Source organism: Aethalodelphis obliquidens, unplaced genomic scaffold (genome assembly GCF_003676395.1).
Source record: "Aethalodelphis obliquidens isolate GAN/ISIS:26980383/991018 unplaced genomic scaffold, ASM367639v1 scaffold8, whole genome shotgun sequence".
NCBI classification, from domain to species: domain Eukaryota; kingdom Metazoa; phylum Chordata; class Mammalia; order Artiodactyla; family Delphinidae; genus Aethalodelphis; species Aethalodelphis obliquidens.
Window position 1 is genome coordinate 11685658 of NW_020837952.1, and position 22315 is coordinate 11707972.

The 22315-nt window shown below is 36.5% G+C and overlaps 1 protein-coding gene across 4 annotated transcripts in view; it reads left to right on the forward strand.

Moving 5' to 3' along the window:
• The window catches only part of MON2 (MON2 regulator of endosome-to-Golgi trafficking), a 124189-nt gene extending 107171 nt beyond the window's left edge, over positions 1 to 17018 (forward strand). For all 4 annotated transcript variants that reach the window (XM_027106885.1, XM_027106886.1, XM_027106887.1 and 1 more), the window contains one exon: positions 13077 to 17018. In XM_027106885.1, the coding sequence (XP_026962686.1) occupies positions 13077 to 13240 (164 nt within the window). In that variant the 3' untranslated portion in view covers positions 13241 to 17018. The remainder of the gene's footprint in view (positions 1 to 13076) is intronic.
• The last annotated feature ends 5297 nt before the right edge of the window (positions 17019 to 22315 follow it).

Genomic DNA, 22315 nt, shown 5'->3' on the forward strand with positions numbered 1-22315 from the left:
TCTTTCTCCATCTGACTTATTTTGCTTAGCATAATACCCTCAAGTTCCATCATGCTGTTGCAAATGGCAAGATTTCCTTCTTTTTTATGGCTGAGTAGTAGTATCCCATTGTATATATATGTATATATGTGTGTGTGTGTGTGTGTGTGTGTATAGAGCATTGTCTTTAGCCATTAATCCATTGATGTTTCCATTTCTTGGCTATTGTAAATAATGCTATGATGACCATGGGATGCATGTATCTTTTCAGATTAGTATTTTCGTATTCTTCAGATAAATGCCCAGAAGTGTAATTGCTGGATCATATGGTAGTTCTAGTCTTAATTTTTTGAGGAACCTCCATACTGTTTTCCATAGTGGCTACACAAATTTACATTTTCACTGACATTGTATAAGGATTCCCTTTCCCCCCCACATTCTAACATTTGTTATTTTCTTGCCTTTTCAATAGTAGTCATTCTAATGGGCATGAGGTTATATTTCATTGTGGTTTTGATTTGCATCTCCCTAATGATTAGTCATGTTGAGAATCTTTTCATGTGCCTATGGCCATCTGTATGTCTTTTTTTTTTTTAATAAATTTATTTATTTTATTTATTTATTTTTTGGCTGCATTGGGTCTTCGTTGCTGCACGCAGGCTTTCTCTAGTTGTGTTGAGCGGGGGCTGCTCTTCGTTGAGGTGCACAGGCTTCCACTGTGATGGCTTCTCTTGTTGCGGAGCACAGGCTCTCGGTACGCGGGCTTCAGTAGTTGCAGCACGCAGGCTCAGTAGTTGTGGCACACGTGCTTAGTTGCTGCAGCCTGTGGGATCTTCCCGGACCAGGGCTCGAACCCGTGTCCCCTGCATTGGCAGGTGGATTCTTAACCACTCTGCCACCAGGGAAGCCCCATCTATATGTCTTTTTTGGAAAAATGTCTATTCAGATCCTCTGCCCATTTTTTAATAGAGTTGTTTGTTTTTTTGTTGTTGAGTTGTATAAGTTCTTTATGTATTTTGGATATTAACCCCTTATCAGATATAATGATTTGCAAATATCTTCTTCCATTTGGTAGGTAATCTTTTCATTTTGTTGACAGTTTCCTTTACTGTGCAGAAGCTTTTTAGTTTGATACACTCTCATTTATTTATTTTTGCTTTTCTTACCCTTGCCTGGGGAGATATATCCAGAAAGATATTTCTAAGACCAGTGTGAATGAGTGTACTGCCTATGTTTTTGTCTAGGATTTTTATGGTTTCAGGTCTTACATTCAAGTCTTTAATCCATTTTGAGTTGATTTTTGTGTCTGGTGTAAGATAAGTAATATAGTGGTCTAGTTTTATTCTTTTGCGTCTGGCTGTCCAGTTCTCCCAACGCCTCTTATTGAAGACACTGTCTTTTCTCCACTGTATGTTCTTTGTTCTTTTGATGTAAATTAATTTTCCATATATGTGTGGGTTTATTTCTAGGCTCTCAACTGAATTCCATTGATCTGTGTGTCTGTTTTGCTGGCAATACCAGGATGTTTTGATTGCTACAGTTTTGTAGTATAATTTGAAAACAGGGAGTGTGATACCTACAGCTTTGTTCTTTTTTTCTCAGGATTGCTTTGCTCTTCAGGGTCTTTTGTGGTTCCATATAAATTTTAGGATTTTTTTGTTCTATTTCTGTGAAAAATATCATTGGGATTTTGATAGGGATTACATTGACTCTGTAGATTGCTTCAGGTAATATGGACATTTTAACAATGTTAATTCTTCCAGTCCATGAGTATGGAATATCTTTCTATTCCTTTGCATCTTCTTCAGTTTCTTTCACCAGTGTCTTATAGTTTTCAGTGTACAGGTTCTTTCACCTCCTTGGTTAAATTTGTTCCTAGGTATTTTATTCTTTTTGCTGCGATTGTAAATGAGACTGTTTTCCTGATTTCTCTTTGATAGTTTGTTGCTAGTGTACAGAATGCAACAGATTTTGTATGTTGATTTCATACCCTGAAACTTTAATATATTCATTTATTATTCCTGACAGTTTTTTGGTGGAGTCTTTAGGATTTCTATATATAAAATCATGTCATCCAGAAATAGTGATAGTTTTATGTCTTCCTTTCCAATTTTGATGCCTTTTATTTCTTTCTCTTGCCTAATTGCTTTGGTTAGGACTTCCAATACCATGTTGAATAAGAGTGGTGAGAGTGGGTATTCTTGTCCTTTTCCTGATCTTAGAGAGATGGCTTTCAATTTTTCACCACTGTGTATGATGTTAGCTGTGGGTTTGTCATACAGCTTTTATTATTGTTGAGGTACAGTCCTCTATATCCATTTTATTGAGAGTTTTTATTAGAAAAATAGGCGTTGAATCTTGTCAAATGCTTTTCCTGTATCTGTTGAGATGATCATAAGGCTTTTATCCATTTTGTTAATGTGGTGTATCATGTTGATTAATTTGCAGTTGAAATTAATTTGTATCTCTGGAATAAATCCCGCTTAATGATTGTGTATGATCCTTTCAACTTATTGTTGAGTTCAGTTTGCTAATATTTTGTTGACAGTGTTTGCATTTATGTTCAACAGACATATTGGCTTGCAGTTTTCTTTTTTCTTTTTGTCCTTATTTGATTTTGGTATCAGGGTAATGGCGGCCTTGTAAAATGAGTTAGGAAGCATTCCCTCCCCTTCTATTTTTTGGAAGAATTTAGGAAGCATTAGTATTAAATTTTCTTTGAATGTTTAGTAGAATTCACCTGTGAAGCCATCTGGCCCTGGATTTTTGTTTTTTTTTTTTTTTTTTTTTTTGGATTTTTGTTTTTTTATGAGGTTTTTTATTACCGTTTCAGTCCCCTTGCTAGTGATCAGTCTATTCGGATTTCCTGTTTCTTCATGATTCAGTCTTGGAAGATTGTATGATTCTGAGAATTTATCCATTTCATCTATGTTGTCCATTTTGTTGGCATATAGCTGTTCATAGTATTCTCATAATGTTTTCTATTTTTGTGGTATCTGTTATTTCTCTTTTTTTTTTTTTTTTAATTTTTTTGGCCATGCTGCATGGTATGCGGGATCTTAGTTCCCCAACCAGGGATCAGGCTCATGCCCCCTGCAGTGGAAGCACAGAGCCTTAACCACTGGACCACCAGGGAAGTCCATCTCCTCTTTTGTTTTTGATTTTATTCATCTAAGCCTTCTCTTTTTTCCTCAGTGAGTCTAGCTAAAGGTTTCTCAGTTTTATTGCTCTTTTTTAAGAAGCAGCTCTTAGTTTTATTGATCTTTGCTATTGTCTTTTTAGTCTCTATTTCAGTTATTTCTGCTCTGCTGTTTATTATTTCCTTTCTTCCACTGACTTTGGGCTTCATTTGTCCTTTTCTAGTTCCTTTAGGTGTAAGGTTAGATTTTTTGAGATTTTTGTTGTTTCTTGAGGCAGGCCTGTATTGCTATAAACTTCCCCATAAATACCACTTTTGCTGCATCCCATAGATTTTGGAATGTTGTATTTTTGTTTCCATTTGTCTTCAGGTGTTTTTAAAATTTATCCTTTGCTTTCTTCATTGACCCAATAGTTGTTCAGTAGCATGTTTCTTTAGTTTCCACATATTTGTGATTTTTCCAGCTTTCTTTTTGTAGTTGATTTCTAGTGTCATACCATTTGTGATCAGAAAAGATGTTTGATATGGTTTCAGTCTTCTTAAATTTATTGAGACTTGTACCCCAACATATGGTCTGTCCTTAATAATGTTCCATGTGCACTTGAGAAGAATGTGTATTCTGGTGCATTTGGGTGGCATGTTCTCTATAAATCTATCAAGCCCATCTGGTCTAATGTTTCATTGAAGGCCACTATTTATTTGTTGACTTTCGGTCTGAATGATCTATCCATTGCTATAAGTGAGGTGTTAAAGTCACCTACTATTACTGTGTTGCTGTCAGTTTCTCCCTTTAGATGTATTAATAATTGCTTTATATATTTTGGTGCTTTTATGTTAGGTACATACATATTAACTATTAGGTACATATATATTAACTGTTATGTCTTCTTGATGAATTTTCCCCTTTATCATTATATAGTATTCATCTTTGTCTTTTGTTACCTTTTTTGGCTTGAAGTGTATTTTGTCTGATATGAGTATGGGTACATCCACTTTCTTTTGGCTGTCATGTGCTTGAAGTATCATCTTCCATCCCTTCATTTTGAGCCTGTGTTTGTCTTCAGAGCTGACATGAGTCTCCTGGAGACAGCATGTACTTGGGCCTTATTTTTTAATCCATCCAACCAGTCTATGTCTTTTGATTGGTGAATTCAATCCATTTACATTTAGGGTGATTATTGATGGATGAGTACTGAGTACTGCCACTTTATCTTTTGTTTTCTGGTTGGTCTATATCTCCATTGTTTCTCTTTCCTTGTGTTTCTGCCAGTTTCATTTGTTGGGTTTTTTATGATGTTTTTATCAGTTTTCTCCTTTTTTATGTTTTGAATCTCTGCTCTAGATTTATATTTTGTGTTTACCTTGATGTTTATGACATGTCTCATAGATGAAATATTTCTTTTTCTGTTGATAGCATGTTATTTGCCTATACAGGTTCTGTCCTTTTCCTATTCCCCTTTTGTGTTTTTTGTTGTCTCAAATTATCCTTTTTTATGTTGTGATTTTGTTACTAAATTAAAATAGTTATAGTTATTTTTTTACTGCTTTTTCCCCTTTAACCTTCATGCTATAATTAAGTATTTAAAAGATTTTGTCTGTATTATCACCTTATTCAATGTTTTGTGTACTTTTACCTCTTTCAAGTAGAAGAGCTCCTTTCAACATTTCTTCTAAGGCAGGTCTGCAGGTCTTTGTTGATGAACTCCCTCAGCTTGTTTGTCTGGGAAAGGCTTTATTTCTCCTTCATATCTGAAGGATAACTTTGCTGGATAGAGTATGCTTGGCTGATAGTTTTTAATCTTTCAACATTTTGAGTATGTCATTCCATTCTCTCCTGGCCTATAGATTTTCTTATGAGAAATCTGCTGATAGCCTAATGAGTTACCTAATGATAGGTTACCATTCTTTTTTCCCTGGATGCTTTTAAAATTCTTTCTTTGTCATTGATTTTTCACAGTTTTAATATGTCTTGGAGAAGGTCTTTTTGCATTGAGGTAATTAGTTGTTCTCTTAGATGCATGGACTTGTATATCCAGTTCCTTCCCCAGGTTTAGGAAGGTTTCAGCTATTATTTCTTTAAATAAATTCTCTGTCCCCTTCTCCTGGGATACTCATTATTCTGATGTTGCTTTTCCTAATAGAGTTGGATAGTTCTTATAGAATTCCTTCATTTTAAAAAAATCTTAGCTCTCTTTCCTCTTCTACTTGTACTGATTTCTTGATTTCTATCTTTGAGCTAGCTAATTCTCTCTTCCATATGGTCTGCTCTATTTCCCATATGTTCTTATGCATTCTTTATCTCATTTATTGAGTTCTTTGGCTCCAGAATTTCTGTTTGGTTCCTTTTCAGTTTCAGTTTCTTTGGTAATGTATTCCTCTGCTCATTAATATTATTCCTAAGCTCATCGAACTACCTTTCTGAGTTTTCTTGTAGCTGGTTGAATTTCTTTAGGACAGCTATTTTGAATTCTGTCAGTTAGATTGCAGTATTGTTTAATTTTAAGTTTGGTTTCTGGAGAACTTTCGTTTTCTTTTGTGATACCATATTACTCTGGTTTTTCATGGTGGTTGAAGAGTTGTTCCTCTCATATATTTGAAGTAACTCACACCTCTTTTCTTTAGTAAGGCTTCTTTTTTACTTGACTCTAACAATTTAACAGGTTAGTAATTAGAGGCCTTTCTTTTGTTTTTCAGTAGGTGGCACTATAGTACAAGTTTTTGGTTTCTCTTACCTGAGTTGCCTATGGTTATATTTGAGAAATGGCACTTTCCATCCTCCACTGCCTCTGCTAGAGGTGTCGTCTGGTGCCCTTGTTGTCATTGCTTATGCTTTCAGGGTTGCTGGTACCTTGCTGCTGCCAGTGTCGCTGTTGTTACTGGTGTCGCTGCCTATGGCACTGAGATAGCAGGTGTGTCCACCATGTCTGGGATCTCCTGGATCCATGCTTCTGGGTCCAGTGCAGTGGGGACAGAGGGTGGTTGGGGTGAGGAGCTGAGGTCTTGGGTGCTTTTGCCACATCCAGGGTTATCAGTTTCATGGACGCTGCTGCTATGGGCCAAAGGGCCAGAGTCATATGTGCCTGCATGACTGGAGGGATAACGTTGCAGGCCCTGTTGTTGCCTAGTTCCCTGTAGCCTTAGCCACTGCTGTGGCTGAGAAGCTGGAGTCATGTGCATCACCTGCCCTGCTGCTACCAGGTTTTCTGAGGCTGCAGGCTTAGCTGCTGTGGCTGGGGATCTAGGACTGCAGGCACCACCTCCACTGTTTCCCTGGTCCTGCCTCTTCTGTGTGTTTCAGCCCATCCACTCTTTTTTTTGGCCACACTGCTTGTGGGATCTTAGTTCCCTGACTAGGGATTGAACCCAGGCCCTTGGCATTGAGAGTGCGGAGTCCTAACCACTGCACCACCAGGGAATTCCTAGTCCATCCACTCTTATGTATAGTTGTACAGATGTGTGGAATTCTCTGGAATCCTGGTGTATTGGGCAGAGATACTTTTATTGAGTTATGGATGTTTTACTCGTTATAGATTGAAGGGAAGAGACAAAGGGAGCTTTTCACACTGCTATGATCCTGACCTCACAGTCTGGCTGGATTTTTTTTAACTAAATTGGTCTGAATATAGATAATTTATATTTTATATATATATATATATATATATATTTTTTTTTTAGATGTTGGGGATAGGAGTTTATTAATTAATTTATTTAGTTTTGCTGTGTTGGGTCTTCGTTTCTGTGTGAGGGCTTTCTCTAGTTGTGGCAAGTGGGGGCCACTCTTCATTGCGGTGCACGGGCCTCTCACTATCACAGCCTCTCTTGTTGTGGAGCACAGGCTCCAGACACGCAGGCTCAGTAGTTGTGGCTCACGGGCCTAGTTGCTCCGCGGCATGTGGGATCCTCCCAGACCAGGGCTCGAACCCATGTCCCCTGCATTAGCAGGCAGATTCTCAACCATTGCACCACCAGGGAAGCCCCGATATTTTATATATTTTTAATGTAGAACATGACTGACTTTTTGGGGTTGTAGGAGGCTTCTGCATTTGTAGTGATTTATCATATAGATATAAGAAACTTTGAATTATTTTTATAGCCTTTTCTCATTTGTTTCCTCTTTCTGTCACTCATTTCTATCCAATCCATTCTTACATTAATGCCAGAAATGATTTTTCCAAAAGTGTAGCTTTGGTCATTCATTTTTCCATCCTTGTAAAACAAAACAAAATAATCTTTTTCATTAACCATAACCTACCAAATACAAAGAGTACTACTGTCTGACTCCATTCTGTTCATGCTTTATTTCCCACTAGACTTCATATATCCTACTCTCTCACCAAACTAAAATTCTTAGTCTATCCGAGTATTCCTAGTCCTTTGCTCATTCCATTCTCCTGCCCATATCCACCCTGTTCAGATATCACACCACTTTTAAGCCTTGTTTTTATTCCTTAAAGGTGAGCAATTTCTTTTTTTGGTGAACTTGTAGCTCTTTTATGTGTGCCTTTGTCTTAAAGCACTCTGTTTGTATTATAGTTATACATGTACATGACTCATGCCTCTTAAAGTGTAAACTTCTTGACAGGCTATTTGAACCGTGTTTTATCCTATTTTGAATCCTTTACAAGACTGCTGCTCAAAGTGTGTGTGTGTGTGTGTTTTTTTTTTTGGACCAGCTACTGGTCCAGGACAAGATAAAGAGCTGGCATCAGAGTATAAGTCAATTGTGTCACTGAGAACACTGGTTCAGCTGACTTTTTATATAAGACTTTGTTATAGAAGGAAGTGTGTTTACTTACATTCAGGCACAAGCACCTTAGCAGATTGGCGCTTTAAGCAGCATTTGCGGAGCACAGGCTCCTGACGCGCAGGCTCAGCGGCCATGGCCCACGGGCCCAGCTGCTCCGCGGCATGTGGGATCTTCCCGGACCGGGACACGAACCCGCGTCCCCTGCATTGGCAGGCAGACTCTCAACCACTGTGCCACCAGGGAAGCCCAGCATTGCTTTTAATAACCAAGAAAAATTAGGTTCCTAATAAATGCCTAATAAGTGAGTCCCAGCATATTTGTTCCTGTCAGTTGTTACACAATTAAATACATATTTTTCTGTTTTCAAAATTCACTGACTGTTACTTTGGCCTAGAAAGCGTGAGTATTATACTGGATATTAAGAGGCAGTAGACTTGTGTATATTCAACCCAAAAGAAGGGGTAGAATTTCTAAGAAAAATTCTGGAACAGTGTCCTTAATTTATCCCATCAAGTTCAAATTTGAGTTATCTTAATAAAATGTTCTGGTTGAATTTTCAGAGAGGGAGACCATGCATTGATTTCCTGGAGACCAGTAAAATCTTTATTAGATCACAGGATAGAATTTGATTCTTAGAGATATGTTATACTTAAGAAATAAACAGGAACTTCTCTATTTTTCATGTTATTGCTATAGATGTATTAAATACAGCATACGTATTTCAGTGCATAGTACTTGCATTCTTTTTTATTTATTTTTTTTATGATCTTTAGATAGCTGTCAAGAATGTAACCAGAATTTGTATAAAGGAAGAAAAGGGAAGGAAAACTTAGTAACCTGCTTTTTACAAAGTCAATGGGCCATGGGTAGGGCAGCCTAGTAATGATAGATGATCTAACTAAATTAATGTTAAAAATTGTTTGAGTTTGAATTATACCTTTGGGCATATTAAGTGAAGATTTAAATTAAATGTAACCATAATGATGATGATGATATAGTAACATATTAAAATGGTATGATAAGCTTCATTAAGAAACAGAAAAGAAGAAGACAACTTAGAGAAGTCCAAGCCTTCCCAGCAGAAATATGTTGGACATGCTCGTAGTCAGTCCAAAATTAATTCTAGGGGATGGCTACAAGGTTTGGAACCAGTGTTCACCCAACATTTGTTTAGAACATTTGTTATTTGTTTTAGGGTTTTCTAGTGGGAGAGGAGGCATTTGTTGGACTTATTTATCACATTACTTGATCTTTAATTAAAAATTTGAATAGGTAGTAAACATATACATGGTTCAGAAATTCAAAAATATTGAAAGATGTACAGGGAACATGTCTTTCCCCTGTTCTGTATCTGCCCAGCTCTTACATTACCGTAGTCAACCATTTTTATTAGTTTGTGGATCCTTCGATAAGTTTATTATGTAAATACAAAATACATATGTAGTCGGCCCTTGAACAATGCAGGAGTTAGGGGTGCTGACCTTCCAAGCAGTTAGATGGTTCTTCTGTATCCGGTGTTCTACATCCTTGGATTCAGCCAGCTGGGGATTGTGTAGCACTATAGTATTTACTGTGTATAAGCGGATCCACACAGTTCAGACCTGTGTTGTTCAAAAGTCAGCTGTGCTCCAGTACACCCCCAGTTTTCAACACGAATTAATATGCATAATAGCCCCAGGTTTTACCTACTGTTCGGAACACTCTTCATATTTTCCACTTCATTAAATATCATGGAGATTCTTCCATATCAATACATACAGCTTTTTCATTGTTTTTCATAGTTAAATCCAAAGTGCCCATGAAGATCTATGGTTAGTTTTTTAAAACATTTTAATTTAAGAAATTTGAGTAGCTTCCCCTGAATTTAAGGTGTTATCTTAAATAATTTATTTTTGTATTTTCCTATAATAAACCAAGAATAAGTTTGGTCAGTTGACTATCTGGGCCAATCTAGATAGCTTTCAATCTATGCAGTCTTTTTTTTTTCCCCAGATTCTTTTATTGCAGTAAAATACATGTAACAAAACTTACTATGGTAACCATTTTTTCAGTGACATTAAATACATTCACAATGTTGGCAACCGTCACCACCAGCCATGTCCATAACTCTTTTCATTTTATAACTGAAACTCTGTACTTGTTAAACAATAACTCTCCATTCCCCACTTCTCCTAGCCCCTGGTAATCACCATTCTACTTTTTTTTTTTTTGCGGTATTCGGGCCTCTCACTGTTGTGGCCTCTCCCATTGTGGAGCACAGGCTCCAGAGGCGCAGGCTCAGCGGCCATGGCTCACAGGCCCAGCCGCTCCGTGGCATGTGGGATCTTTCCAGACCGGGGCACGAACCCGTGTCCCCTGCATCGGCAGGCAGACTCTCAACCACTGCGCCACCAGGGAAGCCCACCATTCTACTTTTTCTCTCTATGATCTTGACTACTCTAAGTACCTCATATAAGTTGAAACATACAGTATTTGCCTTTTTGTGACTGGCTTATTTCACTTAGCTAATGTTGTTAAGGTTCATCCATATTTTAGTATGTTGCAGTTTTCCTTCTTTTTTGAGGCCAAATAATATTCCATTGTGTGTGTGTATATCTATATATCCATTCATCCGTTGGTGGACACTTGGGTTACTTCCATGGTGTTAGCTGTTGTGAATAATGCTGCTATGAACATGTGTGTACAGATATCTCTTTGAGATCCTGCTTTTAATTCTTTTGGGTATATACCAGAAGTGGAATTGCTGGGTCATATGGTAAATTCTATTTTTTATTTTTTGAGGAATCACCATACTGTTTCCCACAGTGGCTGTACCATTTTACATTCCCCCCAACAGTGAACAAGGGTTCTGTTTTCTTTACAGCCTCACCTACGCTTGTTTTCTGTTTGTTTGTTGTTTTATAGTAGCTATTCTATTAAGCATGAGGTGGTATCTCGTTGTTTGATTTGCACTTTCCTAATGGTTAATGGTGTTGAGCATCTTTTCATGTGCTTTATCGACCATTTGTATATCTTCTTTGGAGAAATGTCTATTCAAGTCCTTTGCCCATTTTTGAATTATTTGTTTTTTCTTTTGTTCTTGAAGCCTCTTTGCACCTCTGTGATCAGCAATTAGAGCACAGACCCCTGATATTTGGAGTATAGAGTCCTGTTTTCCCACCCTGGCCTCCCACAAGCTGCGTGCAAGCTGCTCCAGGAACACCTGCACAACTGCTTACCACATGGCTAGGAATAGAGGATGGGTAGCTGCTACTGTGCTAAGGGCTTAGATTGACGAAACTTAACTGCAATATACTATCCTGGTCTTCCTCTGGAAGTTGCAAGCCTTCAGTAGACTCCAGAGTTCCAAGATAGTTGCATCAAATTCTGCCAGTTCAGTTGTTGTCTAGGTGGGCAGACAGATTCCTGGTACTTACTACTTTGCCATTTCCCAGAATTCTCTCTATGTAATCTTTTGTTAAATGATTAGTGGAAAGCTTTATAGACAACAGCTGGAGCAGACTGTTTAAAACTACTTAGGCCATTGTTTTTTTAATGTTTCTTTTTTGTTGTTGCTATTAAGCAGCAAAATTCTTTTTACAAATGAAATCTGATGTGGATTTCCAACATACAAAACAGCTAAAAGCAGAGCAGCTCTGGCCTGACATTCCCTCCCTCACCAATACCCATCAGCTCCACACCCCTTTTCTTCTTCTCACCTCCACTCTGAGGAAGCCCTTGTTGAGGTGGAGAAGAGATTAAATGAGCAGGTTAGCATTTCCCAAGATATGTACTAAGGAATGAATATTAATGATGAGGGATGTCAGTAGATATTGAATGGGGAAAAATTCCATAATCAAATTAATTTTGGAAACCTTGGATTGGATAAGAGTTAAACCTGTTCTTTAACTATGAACCTGTGTGAATTATGAATCCCCCAAAAGGAAGGTTATATGTACAACATTTGCCAAACTTATTTGACCATCAGTTTTTTTAAAGAAGTAACTTGAAGGACACTAGTTTGAGAACCTCATTTCTTTATTCTATAGTGAAAGTCAAGATATGAGAAATTATTTGACTTGTTCAGGGACACCCAGCACTAACTTATTTCAGAAAGGTTTTTAGACACTTAGTTGACACTCAGTAAATTGGAGTGAAAAACGGAACCAAAGCTCGTTATGCGTAGTATAGTGTTCTTTCTTTTATACTACACTGCCTCAGCAATTTGAGATGCGTTCTGCCAAGTGCCATATACATATACTTTCTAAGAAAACTGTCATCAGGTTTTATCGTGTATTGCACTCTCAACAATACACACAGTACTTATAGGAAAATAGAAATGTAATATGTGATCTCAGAGTATAAGGAAATCACAAAGTAATTGTGATACAACACTTTTTTTTTTTTGCTGTACGCGGGCCTGTCACTGTTGTGGCCTCTCCCGCTGCGGAGCACAGGCTCCGGACGCGCAGGCTCAGCGGCCACGGCTCACGGGCCCAGCCGCTCCATGGCATGTGGGATCTTCCTGGACCGGGGCACGAACCCGTGTCCCCTGCATCGGCAGGCGGATTCTCAACCACTGCGCCACCAGGGAAGCCCAATACAACACTTTTGTTCATTCACCAAATAACATATAACTGTACTAGCTGTTCATAATAGTGATGAGGAAGGCAGAAATGTCCCTCCCCACTACAGCTTAAACCTAGTCAGATACATTAAAGATTAGCAAACAGTGTAAGAGAAGAATGGATCTATGTGTGGTCATTTGAAGTTAAAATCAATATTGAGGACATTATTAGGAAAATTATTTAAGATATATGTATATTTTTAGCATATAACTGCATAAAAAGTTGAATTGTTTTCTAATTGTTCTTGAAAAGTACACTTTCTTCTTTGGCTATTATACTGAAAATGACAAAGGTTTGAATTATTCTGAGTTGTTTTTTTAGCTTCCAAGACCTTCACATATTGAAGTATCATTTTAAATGTACTTTGTCAAATTTGGTGGTATTGATGATTCTTCACACTGATCATATATTTTTCCCTCATACCTTATTAAATATTGCAGGAAGTCTTCCAAAGTTTAAAGAAAGAAAAGGTACAAGCTTGAGGAATTTCCATATTTTGGATTTTGTTTTTTGCATTGTGTTTAAAGGATTGTGTTTATGTTAACTGGATAATCTGCCATTTCAATCCACTCTTTTTTGAGGTTTTATACTTTTTGCATTACAGTTGATGGAAATACCTGGGCACAAGTAATTGCCTTATACCCAACTTTAGTAGAATGCATCACCTGCTCATCTTCAGAAGTCTGCTCTGCACTTAAAGAGGCACTAGTTCCTTTTAAGGATTTCATGCAACCACCAGCATCCAAAGTTCAAAATGGAGAATCTTGACCAGCTACAATAAATCTTAAGAAGAATGATATACAAAAATGTTTGCTCCTCAGTGAATTTTCTGTGAGAAGGACGTTTCTTACTACAAATAATTCTTGGCAGCTGTTGTTAGCCTCCTTTAAATTGTACTTACCTGAGTTAAGTAATTCATATTACAAGCTTACATGTCAACAAAGGTTCCTGAATGAGTAGCAGTGCAAGCCTTTAATAAATTAAACTGATGGGAGAGATAGTTAATACTACAGCATACCTGCTACCATATCTTCAGTTGGTGATTTAAAAGTAAGCTTATGTACAGTTTGTGGTGTATGTGTTAATGATGTACTTTTTAAAAAGAAAGAAAAGATATTTCATTTTGTCAGATTTATTAGGCTGGTGTTTTTGCACCCCTTTTCTAGTACAAAATTGTACTAAAATTTTATGCAAGATGGTACTGTAACATTCCATATTGTCTATAACCAGCCTTTGTAAACAAAGGGAACTGATATACTTGTGTGTATAATAAATGGTACAGTTCTGTATAAAATAGTTGCATTTATTATTTAAATTTTTAAAATATTGATAATGTTAAATGCTTGAAACTGTATTTATTACTAATACAAAATTGTTTGCTTACATTTTTACTTATAATTTGCCTTCTTAAGTGGCAGATATGCTTATCGTATGATCACGCAGTTAGCTTAATGCTTATTTTAAATGTATTTACTAGTGACTAGTAAACATCTGACCAGAAAGGTCATGAGAACACAGCAGCAGATAGTTTATGATTTGCTGATATTGCAACTTTGAAGTATAGGTTATTATTAAAACTTAATATATTGAGATAAATTGTAGCACTATGGCTCCATCATACCTCATTTCTTTAAATATCTTTCCCAGATTTCACTTAAGTCTGTCTCTTTTTATATTTGCTGTCTGGATTTTAAAGACTATTTTATATTTCTACTGATCTTTTTTTTTTCCCCCACTGACTAACAACATTGATCACTGTCTTTGAAATATGACCCAGGCAAGATAATCTTAGATTTCCTAAAATTTTGCAGTGAGGTTTTGTTCATTTGAGTGCTTCATTTTGTAACATATTCTCAAGAAGCAAATAACTGTGCTAACCCACAAATATAAAATATGTGTGTATTCTAAAACAATGAGAAGTGTATTTTTAGAGATGTGAAGCATTTAGAAGTACAGTAAACTTTCTGCCATGGAGTAAAATGCTAATTTTGTTTCACTTTCCTATCTTAGTGAAGAAGAAGAGTGCTCTTGAATACACTAACTTAATTATTTCTTAAAAAACTGACTGGCCTAGCTCACTGTATTTTTTCTTTAATGGATTATGATATTATATTTTTCTTAGTTAAATTTTCATAATTATTTATGTGAAGACTCAAAGATGTTTAAAAATGATTATTCGTAAGAAATTACGATGGTCTTAGTATTATTTTAGTGTTCTGGAAGGCCTTTAATTTTAATAGAATTTATAAATTTCAGCCTCTCTAGAATAAGTATAAAACTATAAGAGGATATTAAAATTGAGTAATGAATTAGATACAGTGTTGAGGCTGTTGTAATTGTGTATTTATTTAATTTGCACTAGTATCTGTAAACATGTGATAAGGTCTTTTTTTTCCGAGGGGATGTTATTTTTCTTAACACTAATTAATGAATTTCTATTTTATAATTTCACCTAAAATTAAGGTAAAATATGGCATTTCCTAGTTTCTATCTTCAGCATTTCCTTAAAGAAAGTTGTGGAAAAAAAAATTCAATCTGTGTATTTAGTTTATTTTCTGTATTTGGATATGTTAAACTGGGAATTAGAAAAATCTGCATATCACTGATAAAGTGTTGAAATTGAATAAGAAGGGTAGTGTTCCAATTCAGTAACACGTTAAAAATATTGCCATGAATTTACATGAAGTAAAAATATGTCTGTTCTTGAGAAATAACAGATCAATTGCAATCAGAATAATTATTCTCCAGTGAAAGTTAGATGTGAGTCAAGGGTATGCAGCATATATTTATATAAACTGAGTAGTTTTAGCTAACATTGTATTCGTTTTCAATACTAGGACCATGCCTTACAGAAAAAAAAAGGCATAAATATAGTGAATTTGTAAATACCATATAGTATGGTAATCATCCCAGTCTTAGTGACAAGCAAAGTGGGCTGCCCACTTCGTGGTATAATTTGACAGGGTTTTCCTCCCAGAATATCTCCTGCCGCCCCCAAGAATCACTACTAGCAATTCATTCCCTTGAGTCAAGGCTGCATTTTCTAAAATATCCTGATCCCTGGGGAGGTTAACACATTGCCCTTGTCTTGTTGGTATAAATTGCCTTCTTTAGTTACTAGAAGAACTGGGCTGTGTGAGATTACTATTGATAGATGCTAGAAGATTCAAAAAGGAAGCTCCCAAAGCTAAGATCATTTTATAGCACATTTGAGAGTATGACTGGTCCTTGAAACAGTAGTAATAATGTCCTGTGGGATACATATTATAAATACAATGAGTTTTAAGCCTCACGTAATCACCTTTTGTCCCTGACAGTACCTGTCTTATATGGATTGCAGGACAGCTGGCATATGCCAACAATTGGATTAAAGTCCTTTTCTAGCTATTTTTTCCACTAAAAAGGAGACAAACTAATTTTCAACTTGAATAACGTACTTTTTAGTTTCCTATAATGCCAAAAAGGAAAAGGTCATTTTGTAGTTTCTTATTTCGTATTTCTTTATAAAAACTAGTGTTAAGTTTTGTTAGTTTTACTGTATACTTTTGTGAGTAACATTGATTTCTGAGAAGCCTGTTAGGTGCATAAAAGTCTGGCTTAGACCCACTTTTCACTTGCTTTCATTTAAAATTTTATTAACAGCTATGTTGTTTCTTACCTATTTTTCCCCTGTGTGATTATTATTCATCTCTTGCTATATTCCTTAAATTATATTTAGTACCAGAAGGAAGAGATGAACAATTCAGCACATATATTTTACTGTGATGAATAACATTCACTTAATTTAATTCTGTAGCAGGCCAATAACTAGGTTGTCCTTTCTCATTGTAACCTTAGAGTATTTTGTTCATCATCACAGTTTGGTACCTCTAGTCCTAGGTAACCATTGGGCCAAAGAGTCAACTCAAGAGTATTAATGAGGTTATCATTGTTACACTGTGTTAATGAATGACAGTGTAGTTATTATATAATGACTAATATATTCTTCTCAAATGTAGAATAATTCAGAGAGCAACCAAATCCTTAAGAGTCTGCTGTAGGTGATGTGACATCTGGCTAGCCAAGGCACAGTTCTTGTGATTCACAGTACCTGTGATTGCTATAGAAATTAATCATGGAGATGTAGAAGCCTCTGAAGAATTAATCTATGTCCAGGCCGAGAATGTTGTTGATTACTTTTTTTTTTTTAATGGAAAACTACCACAAATGTAGACAAAAATGGTCTCATGAAAGCATTGCCAGCAGCCTAGTATGTTCTTTAGATTTCTACTTATCAGGTTTGGCCTTTGGGGCAGATATGCTCATCTTGTGTAAAGTACCACATTTTACTATGCTTAGTGTTGCAGGGTTGTACTTATCTACATTATTAGAGTGAATTTTGCTTTTTTTTTTTTTTTAACCATTTGTGAGAAGAACCAGGAGTTCATACCACCTGGTGTGTTACCAATTTATATACTATGGGAAAGCAGTTTTTAATGCTTCAAAATCACTTGAATTAAATTTGCTTTTAATCTCTGGTAAGTAGAGTAGTGCTTTCAGTTTGAATGAAGAGTTTTTATAGATTGGGAAAGAAAGTTATAATGTCTATCTTATATAAAAACTATTTCAGAGGATTTAGATAAATACCACTTTCTTACAAATCTAGTAATTTTGAATGTCTAACAGTGTTGGCTCTCTTTAAATAAGGAGCATGTTGTGATCCTTTTGTGAATATAAACAACTCTTAGTAATCCTGAGGAATTGTGAGGCTGTGAGAAGCTGAGGCTCTGCCTCTTATTTAGTTTCAAGCCTGTTAACTTTTCAAAGCCTCTGTTTTCTTATCTTTAAAACAGATGATAATGAGTTACTCACTTATTCTTTAGAGAAAACAAAATAGTTTGAATTTTGAGTTGATTTGGTAATGACATTCTTGGGGTAGTTGTTTGATAAATTTATTACTGTACTATTAATTGAGATCTTTGACTATATATTTTTCTCCCCTTTTCTCCTTTTTTAAATTGTATGTTTACCTTATTTCCTTTCTTATACACTCCCCTAGTTTCTCTTTTTCTCCTCTCATTTCTCTTTCATTCTCTGCCTCTTTTCTTCCAGGTTTTCTTCTAATTTCACCTATATCTGTTCAGAAGAAACAGCTGTTAGTGGTAGAGCCACTGCCAATTGCCTTTCTATTAAATGAGACTCTGGAAATACCTTCTACTTTGGCCACTGTTGGTTTTTTGCAAAGGTGGAGTCCCCCTGCCATTTCAAAATAGCTGAACAAGTTAAAGTAATATGTGGCTATAGCTCCTACTATCTTTCCGAATCTACAAGATTCGGCAGCCAGGATGCTCACAAAATGAGATTGCTATAAATATGATGAATTCAGCAGCTAAACTTGGAACAATCATGTCTTTTATGTAAATAGAGAGATCATACCACTTTTCTCAAAAGGGAGTCTTTAGACTCATTCATGAGTTTTTGGTTTTTTTGTCCTTTTGGGGGGAGGTCTTTGTTTTTGGAGGCAGATACTTTGAACTATTTATGTTATCTAAATATTCGTTGATTTATAATATTTGCATGGTGCCTACTTTCAAGGAGGACTTAGAAGCAGCATATTGCCCATGTATTTCAGCTGTTTCTATTTTTCTGTTGAAAGCAGTATTCTTTGATAGAAGACCTGGAATGTTATAGTACTCATCTTCAAGTCTTTCTTGGGTGTATTTGGTATCCATATGGTTGATGCTTGTAATGATACAGAGGTCAGTTGAAACATTCTTAATCACACTGGGGGATTGATTCTAGCCCCTCAGAAAAAAAGAAAATTATTGTACTCTAGAATTTTGAGATCATTTTCAGTTGCTGCAAATGTGGCTATATTAAATTTTATTTTAAACATTCAATAAACAGTGCCACCAGGGAAGATCTGCTAAACCATGTCACCATTGTGGGAAACTGCTGCAATATAATACCAACTGCTCCTTTCCATGAACTTTTACTAGATGGAGAAAAACTCCAAAGCTATAATATTGCAATCTTATTCTTTTTATCTAGAAAAATAAAATATTAGACTTCAGACCCAACTGTGCAAATTGCATTTGCTTTCCAGCTTTTACTACCTCTGTGTCATAATTTTAACACATAACATACAACTCCTGTCTCTTAAGGCAGTTACCATATGGTGTTTATGTCAGACTGGATATATTTATCTAATTTTGTGAGATTCTTTTTTAGTTCCCGACACAGTTCTTGAAAGTAATACTGCTGTTGTTACACTTCCTCCTTGCAATTTTTATGTTGTTGAGATGTATCAGTTATGTATTATAATCATGAAAGTCTCTTGGCTTCAAACCCAAATTTTCTTTGTGGCCTAGGATAGATTTTTCGCAAAAACTGCATAGATACGGCTGTGATTACATAGATCCTTAATTTGCTTTACAGTTACCACTCAGCATGATTCTAGGTTTTTAATTATGTTGCAGCAGTACTAGTTTTCTCAGTATAACTTAAAGTCATAACCACTTTGAGAATTTACTTTCAGACCTGATAAATTATTCATTTTTTTTCTTTCATATACTTTGTTTGCATCCTCATCCCCACGAGGTTCAACACTTCAGTGACATCCCATGTCATTGCCTCTGTTTAAAGACTTCATAAGTGATTGAAACATTTGTATGAACTTGGAAAAACTTTCATAAAATATAATAATGGAGATGTGTTTTTGAGACCTTTGTTGAAACTATTAATATATAAAATGAAGAAAAGAATATACAGTCAGAAGGACATTATGAAATATCAGCAGTTTAGAAAGAAAGATTTATAACTTAAAATTTTAGGTCAAGTAAAGAACATAATCCTCATCTGGATTAGACTCTCCTAATTATCTCTTTAGTTTTATGAGCACTCCTATTTATTTATTTATTTTTTAAATTTATTTTATTTATTTTTGACTGTGTTGGGTCTTCGTTGCTGTGTGCGGGCTTTCTCTAGTTATGGAGAGCGGGGGGCTACTCTTTGTTGCGGTGCGTGGGCTTCTCATTGCGGTGGCTTTTCTTGCTGCAGAGCATGGGCTCTAGGCTGCAGGCTTCAGTAGTTGTGGCACAGGGGCTCAGTAGTTGTGGCTTGTGGGCTCTAGAGCGCAGGCTCAGCAGTTGTGGCGCTCAGGCTTCATCGCTCTGCGGCATGTGGGATCTTCCTGCACCAGGGCTCAAACCCGTGTCCCCTGCATTGGCAGGCGGATTCTCAACCACTGCACCACCAGGGAAGCCCTCCTATTTATTTTTAATTTAGTGAGGCTAATTTTGAAACTGCCTACCTATAGCAATGACAGACCATCCCTCCACCTCTCAAAGACAAATAATTTGTTTTAAAATTTCCTTCTTGAAAACCTGGCTTGCGTAATAAATGTATTCTGAAAGATTCCTCCATAGTATTTACAGAAGTTAAGTGTAGTTATAGTAATTTTTCTAACTTCTAATTTTAATCATCATTTCTGGAGGACCTAGTATGTGTCAGCCAGGGCTTTGCCTATATTATTCCTTTTAATTCTCACAGCAGTTCCTGCAAGAAAGGTATTAATTTTACTCATTTTACAGAGGAGGAAGTCAAGGTTTAGCGGGTCAAGCGACTTACTTAGAGACACATAGCTGAAGTCCCTGAATAAGCATCTCTTATTTCAAAAGCAGTTTTTTCTACACCATGCTAGATTCACGTTTTACAAAAATGATCCGCACTTCATTAAAATCCAAGCCTTACTGAAGTAAATTGAAAATGCTTTTTAGACAGTTACTATTTCTATGAATAGGAATTGGGACAAAAACACTTGAACATAACTATGAAGTACTGTGAAAAAAAGATTTGTCTAATGACTGGGACCTCCAGAGCTGCATTGGGTTTTTATTTGGTCTGAGAGTTTAAAACATCTTACTGATTTGTAGTTTGTTATAAGAGGTTATATTATAACCAGTAGCTTACTGGTTAAGAGCCCAGAGTTTGGGGCTAGACTTCCTAGATTCAAATTTCAGCACTGTTACTTACTAGATGTGTGACCTTGGGTTAATTAATCTGATTTGGCTTCCTCATCTGTAACATAGAGTTCATAGTAGTGTTTAACTCATAGAGTTGTTTATTAGGATTTTAAAAAGGAGTGTTGTGAAGAACTGTCCCAGGGCACACAGTACCTGGTGGATGTTACATAGAACAAAAATTTTGGCCCACGTCATTCAAGAAATGGTCAGAAAACCCATACCTTCTCACAAAAAGATAGTTTTTTTGTCTTTTACTGGACAACCACAGCATAGTGAGAACCTACTATTGTGTATATTCATAACTGTATCCTTGCTGTATGGACAGAAGTCATTGGAGGGTTCCAGGTGCTGATAGCTAGTTGGGTCCAAAGGATATTTGAGGGTATTTCAGGTAAAGACAAATAATGCGAGCAAGGCATATATCTGAGATATGAGGAAACAGAGAGAGTACATTTCGATGTGTTGTGTGAAACAAGGTTGATGGTAAAGGATTGAGGCCCGTTCATGAAATTCCTTGAAAGCCAAGCAGAATAATTTAGATTTGAGGTGGCAGGAGTTTGGAGTGATTATTTTTAGGAGTGTATTATGAAACTAAGGAAGATAAACTTGCAGTTATAAGCAGGATAAAGTGGAAGGAGTATAGAGCAGGGAGAGCTAAGGTAGGCTACAGCTGTTGCAATTTTTCTGCTGTGAGGTCATGGTGAAGGATTGATAAGGTGAGCATGCTCACATTAGGAAAGGAAAGGATGATTAGATTCTGGATATTATGGGTGGAGGAAAAGAAAGAGTTGATAACAGCACATTGTGTCTGGATGATGAGTACATTGGCGTCAACACTGTCAAAAACAGGTTAATTGTGGAAAGGAATCTGATACAATTAGTGTAATGACTAAATTTATTTGGAAATTTTATTGCTCTAATGTATCTGTATACTGTAGACCAAATAACTGTTTGATGACCATTTGAATATCTGGACCATTATGACAAATGACATTTGCTATGGTGGAGGATAATGTGGTCCAGTGTACAGTGAATGAGCAGTGGGGGATGACGGCCATGGCAACCCAATCATTGCTTATGGGAACAAGGTGGTGTGAATCATAAACTATTAGTGAAGTTTCTACAGACTTTGTGGTAAACATCACTGTGATGCAGTCAATTTTGTCAACTTTGTCAAGTAAGGCACTTAATTGCAAGTATGTTCAATATATACAAAAATACATATTGTTAATTGGAAGTAGTTCAGATTGGACATCGCAGGCAAACTGCCTTTAGCAGTTGCTTTAAAATGCGTACAAGCATGACATTGAGATCGGTCAGTTTGTGGGCATACCCAAGTATATTTTATTTTTATTTATTTATTTTTGCTGTACGTGGGCCTCTCACTGTTGTGGCCTCTCCCGCTGCAGAGCACAGGCTCACGGGCCCAGCCGCTCCGCGGCACGTGGGATCTTCCCGGACCGGGGCACAAACCCGTGTCCCCAGCATCGGCAGGTGGACTCTCAACCACTGCGCCACCAGGGAAGCCCCCCAAGTATATTTTAATGAATTCCCTGATGGTCCAGTGGTTACACTCTGTATTTTCACGGCCAAGGGCCTGGGTTCTATCCCTGGTCAGGCAGGGAACTAAGATCCCACAAGCCAAGTGGCACAGCCAAAAAAGCCCAAATAAACCAAGTATATTTTATTTTCTTAATTTGCATATTACAAATTTTGTTTTGAAACATGTCAGGCAGGATGCCTTTTAATTTGAAAATTTGTTCAAGAAATTGTGTCCCATCACCAATACTATATAGAATAGAAATGAAAACCCAGTGTTACGTAATCTTTAATTTGCATG